The sequence below is a fragment of the Phoca vitulina genome, unplaced genomic scaffold (assembly GCF_004348235.1).
Source record: "Phoca vitulina isolate PV1807 unplaced genomic scaffold, GSC_HSeal_1.0 scaffold9, whole genome shotgun sequence".
NCBI lineage: Eukaryota > Metazoa > Chordata > Mammalia > Carnivora > Phocidae > Phoca > Phoca vitulina.
The window spans coordinates 12082218-12093842 of NW_022589712.1; the positions used below are offsets into that span (position 1 = coordinate 12082218).

The following is an 11625-nucleotide window of genomic DNA, read 5'->3' on the forward strand; positions in this document are numbered from 1 at the left end:
TGTGCTGCTCTAATCTGGAGGCTGACACAACTCTGATCTTGACTTCCAGTTCTGATAACAGGGCTTCTGCCACTTTTCAAGGCTCAATCCTCAACTACTGCCTCAGTTCCTGTCCCTGAGCTCTTGTCTCCTACTTCATGCTTCCCTCTCGGTCTTGATAAACCTGCCCAAGAAGAGGATCCTGCCGTACTCTCACTATTGCTCTCCTGGAGTCCCCTATTCCCAAACTCCATGCCGATAGGATCCCTGCCACCTGGGGTCAGACCTGCCTGATGGCAACTTCCTGCAGCCCGGGCTTCTGTGATTCCACCACCGTCCACCCTCACCAGCTGGTCTGTTGGGGCCTTACCTGGGGTAAGGTTTGGCCCAGCAGGGTTGTTAGCCAAACTGGTCAGGAGCAAGATGAGTCAGAGGACATGAGCAAATGGAGCACCAAAGGTTGTGAAACACATGAACTCAAGAGCTGCATCGGTGTCTTAGGGGTGAGCATAGAACACACAAATCCCAGGAGGTAAGAAGAAAGTAGCTACCAGGATTCAGCAACCTAAAACATCATCAGTAGGCAGTGCTATGCCCCAGGCTCTTATTTATCAATCAGTACTTACCTGATACCTGGGTGCTTTTATATAATTTGAAAGCAAATTGTTGGGCACGGAGCTCCAATCCTGCCCCTCTCTGTGCTTGGCCACCAGGTCTGTCTGCCAGGCTCCGCCTCCTCCCAGCACTAGGAACCTGGACAGTCCACTTCAAACCGTTTCAACCCAGTAGGTAGATCTGACTGTAAGATCCAACCACTTCCTGAACGTTTCCTATCATTTTAATCTGGCAGTGCCCTTCTCAAATCCCTAAGGTTTCATATTAAGTGAGTGGGAACAGAGGCAGAGATTAATTTCTGAGCAGTTTGGTAGAAAAAAGGAAGTAGCTTAATGCTTACTGTCCCTTAACCATATTTACCATACCACTCTAATCCTTGTCAAGAAAATTCCTCCCAGGTTCATGTTACTGTACCTCACCCAGGCACACATCAAACCCTTTGTTTCAGTAGTGCCCAAGGTAGAATACAAAGATAAATGAGATGTGATGTCTATCCCAAGATGCAAAATCAGTGATTTCTGATACTAATGATAAGCATCTCTAGCTGCATGAAGAAATGTTTTTGAGTATTCTATCTACAAATGAACATAATTACTTGATCTTTTATTTAGAAGCAGGTTCCTGTTGTGTTTTTTTTTTTCTAAATGTCACCTGATGCCACAATTTTTATTTTAGGCCATTCACATTGCTTTACATTGGGATGAAAGTACTGACGTGATCACGGGGTTAAAGCAGAAAACATTCTATGGAAGACCTAACTGGAGCAATGAGTTCCGGCAGATGGCCTACGCTCACCCCAGGTAAGGCGCTCTCTTTCCTCTGCCTGTAGGAGCCTCCCTGGAGGCTGCTGCTGAGATGGAAAAGTCTAGGGCACGAGCTGCTCAATGTGTAGTAGTGAGCACTTTGTTTAGGGAGAAAACATCGACCTTAGAAAGGGTGGTCATGGAGTTTTCCAGAAACCTCTCTGCTTGACTGGCTTTCAACATCTGACAATTAGCGGTTGTGCTGAAATGTTTCACACTTAAATTCAATCAAAGATGGCATTTCTTTTTTTTTTTTTAAAGATGGTATTTCTTAAACTACCTAGGTCTTGAAGAAATGTTCAGTGAACACAGCTGATCTCAACTTACCCAACTGGAGAATTCACTTATGTCCAACTGTAAACCGTATCTAACATGTTCAGCAAAGCAGACAAAAATTGTTCTAAGACCAAGCAGAGATTTAATGTGGTGGCTAAAGACCCAGGATCTGGAGCCTGAGTGCTTAGGTATAAATCCCAGCTCCACCATAACCACCTGCTTACTTTGGACAGGTTATGTATCCTGCCACTGACTTAGTCTCCTTCTCTGTAAGCTGCACTTAATAATAGAAGGTTGTGCTTTCTAATTCTAGAAGTTACTGGCTATGTGACCTTAGACAAGGTAGCTTGTTTGAGCTTTTGGGCCCCATTGTAGAAACATGAATGATACCATGCAGCCACAGTGTTGTTTTCATAATTCAAAAAATACATAGCTTGATAAAGTGCAAAGCACTAATGCAAATATTTATCATTGTTATTCTATGTCCCCTAACTCAGTCTCTGTTTTGAATCCCAGCATCTATGGCTCTTGAAAGTCAGTATGTCCTAATATTGTCCTTGTTTAAAGAATATTTTCCATATTTGAGGAAAGGCCATGGAAGTGAGGAAGTATGCCACATAGATAACTGGGAAAGAGCAGAAGGACAGCATGTGCCAAGATCCTGAGGCAGCAAACACTGTTCCTGGCATGATCCAGGAGGCCAGTGAGGTTGGAACAGAGTGGGTAAGAGGAAGAGGGGCAGAAGGCATATAGGAGAGATAACTGGGGGACTATTACAGACCATTATAAGGCTTTGGATTTTATTCTGAGAGAGGAAACCACTCAAATGCAAAGGTTCGAGCACAAGAGTGACATGATCTGCCCTATGTTTAATGAGACCACCTCTGGCTGTTGTGAGGGAATAAATTATAAGTGCCCTAAGGCAGAAGTGGAGAGGCTAGGAGGAGGTAAACAGTGGTAGTGGTTTGAATTAGGAGCAGTGCAGGTACTGAGAGGCAGTTGGATGCTGGTATTTTGTGAAGGTAGAGCTGACATGGCTTATTGATGAATTAGATGGGAGAATGGTGTGACCCGAGCTAGAATGGACTTAGGCTTACTAATTTGGGGATGACTGAGAGAGCAGGTTTGCCAGCACAGGATGTCAAGAGTTCGGTCTTTTGACATGTTTAGTTTGAGATGGCTGTTATACAACCAAGTGGAGAAGTCAAGCAGACAGGTGACTATGAGTCAGGAGTCAGAGGTGTTCAGGCTGGAGATGTACACGTGGGAGATGTTAGATGTGAACTGTATTAGAACCAGGAAACTGAATGAAATAGACAAAGAAGCCAATCAGATGGACAGGAGTTTAAAGGACCACCATATCCAGAAGAGAGGACAACACATTCTCTATTTGCAGGTCACAGAGTTTAATATAAATTACTCGTAGCTATCAGATTAATCATGTCATTTACATCTTCTATAGCCTGACCTCTCTTCTGTCCACTTTATTGGTATTGAACCACTAAGAGTAAACTAAAATCTACTAGGGTCTTTCTGACTAATTCCCTGTTTCCATCTCTCCCAGAAGTTCTGGTGCTGTTGCTTTGTGGTCTCTCATCAGGGTCATTGCGTCCTGAAACCTTCCATAATTCCCTTGCATGCTTTCTGCTCTATAGGATACTCTTCTGGTGAATATTAATTAACTTTTGGTCAGTTTGGCTGCTCTTTTTTACATTTTTCTAATACTCTTTGTGCTCAAACTTTTCCATTTTCTTTTTTGTTAATCGTTACTAAATTTTTGAGACCTCCTTGGACCAGCTGTTTGAAGAAAGTATGGTGAGACACGGAGTGTGGAAGGAGTGACCAAGTCCAAGGTTCATAACCTGTCCAGTTCCAGCCCTGTGAGACCCCCAGCCAACCCTCTATACCCTATGCTGTGGCAGCCTGCCTGAGAAACAGAGAGCATTCACTGCAGAGGCTCTGGATTCCTGAGCACACCGTGCCTGCATCTGCTCAGGAATGAATCCATTGGAAGCAGTGGGGACCTTCTCCTGACCTTGAATTGTCCTGAGAGTAAAGGATTTCCAACAAGAGAGGCCAAGAAAAGCTTAACCTTTAACTTCAGGGTTAAGGGAGGGAAGGAATGGACCAACTACACAGTTGTTTTGTCCTCAGGCTCAGCCTCAGATGCCCTAGGAGAGCTGGACAAGCCCATGGCAAGTGGCCTTGGGACTCTCCAGGCACCACTTCTGAAAACTGCTGGCTCCACTTTGTTTCTTACCTTGACTCTTGCTGACACTTGACCTAGAATCCAGTTCCAGTGTCCCATCTTCTCTCTAAATATGGTGCTTAGAACCCATCCCAGCTTCCAGAGCCTCAGAATCTGGTTCCCTTGTGCTATCTGCTCAACGTCCTGTCCCAACTCCTAGAGCCCTAGCCTCTTCTGAGCCCTGAAGTCACCACCCTTCATCTCCTACCCATGGGGTACTTATCCAGGGGCAGAGATTGGATCGTTTTATCTGTGAGTTCCTTAAAAAGATGGTGGGTGGAACACTAACAAAATGATACAAGCTCATATGTTACAACCACGACCAGGATTTTCTTTGTTGGTATGTTCTCCTTTTGGAAAAAAACATCTACTCATCTGATAAATGTTTTACACTTAGTTTTCAATTAAAGGATGAATGTTCCCACTTGCAGGCTTCTTACAGGGACACATACATCTTTACTCTGAGTTCTTATAGATAGGAACACTCTTTGTTAGGATTGCCCCTTATTGACGAGTCACGTTGTATTTGTTTATTTGTTACACGTGAAGTTTGCGGCCCAGTGGGCAAGAAGGCCTTTCAAACCAAACCATTTAATTATCATCCTTCCCTCAGAAAGGTGTGAGCCAGAAACAGCACCAGGAGACCCGAGAGCAGAACTGAGTTTGCACTAACGCTGCCCAAGCAATTATGTCGGGTAGTGGCTGGGAAGCGAGTCTGTCCAAGCATGCGGGGAACGAGGAGTAGGAAACAGTTTGAAGGCAGGAAAACCACATAGTTGTCACTTCTCTTGTTGCCCTTGTGAAGAGTGTGCTCATTCCTGTTCAGAAGCTGTAATCAAAGTTTAGTATGTAAATGTACTTGAAACCCAATTGAGCTTTTCAGCACATTAGCTGATGGATGACTTCACCTCCCCCTGAGTAAAAGAGGCCCCCTAAGATTGTCACCAAATCAAGCCTCTACAGCATACTTCTTAGCCCCCAAATTTTAAAAGTAGCCTATTTGTAATAGCCTTAGACACTGGAACACAACTTGTTATATAGCTCCAACTATCGATGTAATTAATATAAGACACATGTAGGCAAAGATCAATGATCATTTCTTCCTTGGAATGCCAGATCCTGGGCAAGACAAGTCACCAGTAGACAGCTTAGCAACCCCCTTCCAAAAGACTTTTAAAATGACCTCCTTAAAATAATTTTGTTTTCTGCTGTGTAAAAGAAGATTTATGTTTAATGAAGCTTTTAATGAAGAAATCTCAGAAAGAGAATGCCAATAAAATCTAATTTTTAAACAAGAAAATCTAATTTTGAGAGGTATTTCAATATCCTGGCCTTTGTCCAGATATAAATGAAACACACAATCCAATTATTGTTCCGCACAAAGGACAGAGTAACGTTAATTTTCCTCAAGATGGTTATTAAAGAGATAAACAGTATGTTTTTCCTTGATTATGTCAAGGATATGTTTGTTCCCAAGCCTACTTGGCTACTCTTACAAGACAGGTCTTTCCTGTCATTAGCTCATATCTTTTGGCAAAGATGGGTCAGAAAGAATTGGTGGATTTGTTAGTGGCCTCAGAAAAGGTTCTTTGTTCTTGAGGGCCTTTGAAGTAGGCTCTCAACCATTTCTATTCATCAGCACGAAGCCAAGGATTCTTAGGGCTTACTCTTTTAAAAACATTTACCTGTTCCCTCAAAGCTGGAGTTTGTTCTTGTTCTAAGAAGGAGTTAAATCAAAAGAATAAAGGGAAGAGAGGCAAAAATATTTTTTTTACAGAACATGAAAAACAGCACCAAAAATAAAGCTCGAAGGAAAGCAGATCAAAGAGAATAGTGCAAGCTCCAAAGGAACCAGAAAATTGCAAAAATAACAGTAATAGAGAAACAAATTGATGGGCATCAAAATGAATACAAATAAGGAAAGGGGAGGAAAAAATTAAAAAGTGATCAAAGACTGAAAGTAGAAAAATGGGAAAGTGTACTCTATTGTTTTTATTTGCAATTAATTTTTGTAATTTTATCAGCTGTATTACAGAACACAAGTATAGTTTTAAAAGAAGATCACCAACTAGTAAGTGAATATATAGAAAGTAAGCCTTTGATTGGCCCAAACTCATGGGCACGTGACATTCACTGTACATTGCTTATGTTGGACAAGCCCAGAAAAGTAGTTCAAACACAAAACAATGAAAACAATTCTCCCGACTAGAATACGGTAGGTTAATTAAATACAGGCATTGAGAGTCATGTCTTCCTAGTCTATAGAAATGTGTATCTTTCACAAAAATGGAAGCTGTATTTCATTTTTTGTAAACGGTCTCGACTTGTTCCCAAGCTCTCACAAAATATTCAGAAAATCAGGGAATCATTTCCAAGAAGGTACACAGAATGAAAATATATATATTTGTCACATCCAGCTACTTTTTGGATACGTACACATTGTGCATATACTCAACCGTCTGGATCTGCAGATTGGTTGTTTTTTAATTAATTGAATAAAATGATTTTCCATAGGACTTTGGTCTTTGGTCTTAACATTTCACCAAGTATTTATCATTTGCCACTTTTGACTTAGCTGCTAATAACTTCCCCGTGCCATGTAGATGTAAAACTTTATGTAATTAATGACCATAAAAATTTTGAAGATTCGGCCATTTCTTCAAAACTTGAGTAGAAGTGTTTCTCTTATCTCGAAGAAACAAATAAAGACTTCAGAAGAGTACTACCATTTGTTAGAACTGTTCAATCCAACCCAACAAGGGAGAAAGGTGCCGACTTACCATATGATTGGGAACTTCTAATCCATATTGCAGGAATGTATTTTAGACCACCCATTGTTTTCAGAAATGTAAAAATACCTTTATACTAAATCGAGTAAATGTGTCCATCTGGAACCACATTTGCTTGTGTGCACACTCTCCAATTCTCATTTGTACATGCATATGTGCAAAATGTTTTTAAATGATATTTTGGAGAAATTCACATTCTGATGATAGCATACAGGGCCCTCTATCTAATAGGATATTCTTTACATTTGTTATATGACTAAAGTGTTCAGAATACCCGAAGAAATAGACCTAAGTGGAAATCCCACACATGATAAATTATAGCTTTATGAGAAAAATAAAGCCACCATTAACTTATGACTGGGATAATGTTAGCATGTTTCAATAGTACCTTTCCACCAGAGGACATCCAGCTCTCCCTCCAGTTAGAGTCAGGTGAAGATTCAATGAAAATTACTGGCTTTACTCTATTTTTGGTAGCAAAGATTAGGGAGGTTGGGTGAGCACAAGTGGATTTGTCATTATTCTGCTAAGTATCTTTGATGGTTTTACCTAGAAAATCATTAGATATGGCAACTATATTAGCATATTTCTGGATGAAGGTGTATACATTTCTGTGTTTTATCAGAGAGGGGAAGAGAGAGGATGGACAGAAAAATGGCCCTACCATTCCCTGGCATCTAACGCTACAAGTCACCTACTTTTATTTCTCTCTTATTTCATTTTCTATTGGACCATGACCATCCTCAAAGACAGCAACTTTCTCTGTGCCCCCACGGAGCTGAGCACAGTGGCCAACATCAGCAAGTGAAGGGACCATGAGAAGGATGTGGAAGCTGGGACCAGATTCCTAATTCTTCCCAAATAAAATGGAGTTGGTGGGAATAGCAAGTTAATTCTCAGCGGTGAGCAAGCACTGTTAGGGACTTTGTAGCTCCTAATGAACCACTGAGTAATTAAGATGCAGAGAAAAGTCACAGAGCAGGCTGCTACAAATCAACCGGGAGATGGGTTTAAAAAAAAAAAAAAAAAAAAACTGGCCAACACAATTATTATCTGTGGTTGTGAAAAGAAGGTGTTGTACAAAATATAATTATACGATGAATCATTTGGAGGAATTTCTAATGAAAAACATTCGCTAGGAAAGATTAACCAGAAGTTGTGTCCATTGTCTGATACCAAGTTTGTAGCCCTCCTTGTCTTCTTTCTAAGCCTCCATAAATCCACGGGAAGCTTCTGTTTATCGATTTTATTTGCAGAATGCACTCAGGGTATAAAGTAATTTGATTTTTTTAAATGGGGTTTAGGGTCTGCCCCTACAGGGTTATAACTTACCAAGCATAAAAGCCAACACATAAAAACAAACGTACAATTTAAAGAGAGAAGTGCTCAAGGCAGCAGAACCTGGGAATCCAGCAAGATGGTGGGATTACTCCCGGGCACACCCACTCTCCCATATATCTGCTGAGCAGAAATCTCCTGGTGGGTGACATTTTGGATGCCTTTCATGCATGGCATTGCTGAAATGTTTTGAAAAATGCATCAACCCTACAGAAAAGAGCACAATAGTTATTTAGCAAATAAGAGGGGGAGCGGGAGGATTCTCCTTATTGTTTATCAGAGCTAAAAATAATACTGCTAATGTTAAAACCATCTTTGCAGCTTGTGTAAAATTTGTCCTTTTCTCATCAAAGTCAGCAGCCCAGACTGATCGATGCCGCTAATGTTGTCCTGGATCCAAGTCCTCATTCATGTGCAAGCTCTGCAGCTTGCAGGCTGTAAACCAAAGGATAATGCCTTGTGTTTTTATACTTCTTTTACAGGGAATCTTTTTTTAATTCTAAGCAATCGTGGGTAATTAAACTTTATAGAAGAATTTTTTTCTATACCAACCCCATTAGGGTTCTGTTGCACTTGTCCGCTGCCTCATAAAAGGAAAAAAAAAAAAAATGCTGCCGCATCTGTGCCTTACACACTTTGTGCAGATTCTCGGCTCTGTGAGTCACACGGTATGCATTCGGGACAAGAAATCTCCACACTTGAAACCACAAGTGCCGAGGAGGGTAAGCAAGGCAAGCGATAGGCTGCCCTGTGCGGGGACAGGAAGGCACAGAGTGCTAGTGAAGGGAGATAATGAATGGCCTTTGTGAGACTTTTTGGCGACTGCATAATCGTGACAGTTACATGAATCCAGCAAAGTGTGTACTTCGTTGTGCAGTGTAATAGTCACAATTTCAAAAGAGGCAGGGTTGCTGTGAACGGCTGGGGACACCAGTGGTTCACCTGGCCGCTAGCAGTCAGAACCCTTTGAAATGGAGTCTTAAAGGCAGAGCATCAAAGGGTATCCTCAGGACCCGCAAACAGTCACTACGACTGCAAACGAAAGGGCAACTCTAGCCTGTTGGGAATGGGCCAGTGGGCAATCGCTTTGGTGACACCTACGCGAATGGAAAAATATCACCACCCATATAGGCGTCTTTGAACACGGATGCAGGGATACCTCTGGGCCTCAGACACAAAGCCGAGCTGTGACTCTTTACTGGGAAGGGTTTTGCCTGACCCATCTATCATTCAAAATGTTTCACTCCAGAATTCAAATAGCCCAGTGCTGGAGTGCTGATCCAGGAGGACTGTCACCATCGTTGGGTTAACAGCCCACGTCACATCTGTTCAGCTCCGCGGAGCAGACAGACATCTTGTGGGTCAGAGTGTAGGCTGTTCCTGAAGCTGGCCATGTGCCAAGCACAGGACGGAAGGCTCTACCGGCCATGTCATGTCTAATCCTCTCAGAGGTTCTAAGAGCTAGGTCCTATCATGCACCCCATTTCATAGAGAAGGAAGCAGGGGGGCTTTCAGGAGATAATAAACTGCCCAAAGCTCCTCAGCAACAGAGGGGTAGAACCAACAGCATTCTTAATCAGTGCCTTCTATTTCCATAAACACCTGAAAGTTGCTTCATTAAGTCATAAACTCGTATTTTTCAGTGGAAAATACTTTCGGAAAAGGCACTTTCTCGAATTTTGCCATGGGAATAATAGCTTCAAAAATAGTCCTTATGTGTTTTAAGCATATTGTCATTTACAAATGAGTCCACTTGATAAATTCCTTTGAAGCTAGAGTTTGAAATATAATTGAACCATCAATTTCTACCATGGCTATTATGGTCCTGGAACACATAATTAAAATGTGGATTGACTACATGGCAGAGAACCATGTTAGCATATAAGCTAAGAAGAACGAGCTATAGAGAAACTTCCCAACCACAGCCAGCTATCAAGGAGCAGAGGTGCTGGGTGGGCTGGTCCTAGGGTCCCAGTAATTTCTCCAAGACAATGTTTCTCAAAAGTGTAGCTCACAGGACCATGTGCTTCAATATCATCTGGGGGACTTGCTAAAAATGCATTCCTGGGATTCAAGCCTGGGAATCTACATTTTAAAAATCTGCCTAGGTGATTTCATGCGCAGTGCCAGAGACTGGAAAAATGCTATAAGGAAAAGAACAGTGCAAGACAAGGGAAGCATGGTCTGTAAGTTTCTGTAGAGACTGGTTACACCTGACTTCTGGAGACAACCTGAATCCTTGCACCAGTGTGTTATTTATATTTATTTATAGAAGCAGAGCTGGCAGCCGTGGTCCCAAGGGGCCTGAGCAGCCCGGGGACACTCACTATATGCAACAATACCTCTTCCACACAGTTTTCTGAAATGTCCTGACTAGAGAGGACAGTTTTCAGGTAACTCCACTTTCAGTAATGTCTTTTTCCTTTCCAATTCTTCTTTTTGGCCTTCTTTGAAAACCAAAGGCATTCCAACAGGAAAAATAAACTAGCTTCGCTCACTTTAGTATAAATTTTATTATCTATGAAAAGGCAGGGCTGAACAAGATATTAATAATAACTAACACTTTTTAAACCTTTTTGAATGCATTATCTCATTTTCTTCTCAATAAAACATATAATGTAATCATTAGTCTCTTTTTGCACATGCAGAGATTGAGATCTTGCCCCAAATCTTGCAGATCATAATCAATGGAACCATTTATTCATTTATTCAACAAATGTGTATTTTTTACTGTGGCCAAGCACTATTGCGGGCTCTGGAATAGTGAGGAGTAGAGCAGAACAGGAACCTCACATTCTAGTCACCAATCCAGGAGGACATGAATCAGGGTCACTGGACCAGAAATCCAAGTGCTATCACCTCTGTCATTGAAACTCCCTCCCCAGTCATCATGGCCCTGCTACTCTCGATCTCCTGGGCTCCACCTGCCTGTGTGTTTCAGGGTCTAACAAGACGCTGGGAACCTGTGTGGGAGTACGGCACTGAGTAGGAGAGAGAATCTAAGAAAAAGGAAGTGAGTGGAGAAAAATAAATTAAGTCACAACCCCAACCACTTCACTAATTTTATAACTCTGTCTTGGTTTCTGGCTAGCCTTGCTCCTGCATAACACATTCTTTCCTTGTCTTATCCTACTGCAGCAGCAGCATTGGTGTGTTCTTCTGTGGACCCAAAGCTCTCTCAAAGACGCTTCAAAGGATGTGCCGCTTATATTCCTCAGCCGACCCCAGGGGGGTCCATTTTTACTACAACAAAGAAAGCTTCTAAACCTTGGAGAAAAAATTCCTTGTGTTATGTAAGTGGCTACAGTCATGTAGGTCAGCAGTCAGGAAACGTTTCCTGTAAAGGGCCATGTAATAATTATTTTAGGTTCTATGGACCATATGATCTCAGTCACAACTACTCTACTCTACCATTTTAATGCACCAAAGTAGCCACAAACAGTAAATACGTCAAGGTATGAGCATGGCTGTGTGCCAATGAAACTTTATTTATGGACATTGAAATCATATTTCATATAATTTTGTCATGGAACATTCTTTTGATTTTGTTTCTAATGATTTAAAAATGTACAAGTCA

At 41.6% G+C, this 11625-nt stretch overlaps 1 protein-coding gene across 1 annotated transcript in view; it reads left to right on the forward strand.

The window, feature by feature from the left end:
* The window catches only part of NOX3 (NADPH oxidase 3), a 54934-nt gene extending 43621 nt beyond the window's left edge, over nucleotides 1-11313 (forward strand). The window contains exons 12-13 of the mRNA XM_032408291.1: nucleotides 1270-1394; nucleotides 11187-11313. Of these exons, the coding sequence (XP_032264182.1) occupies nucleotides 1270-1394; nucleotides 11187-11313 (252 nt within the window). The remainder of the gene's footprint in view (nucleotides 1-1269; nucleotides 1395-11186) is intronic.
* Nucleotides 11314-11625: the final 312 nt, after the last annotated feature.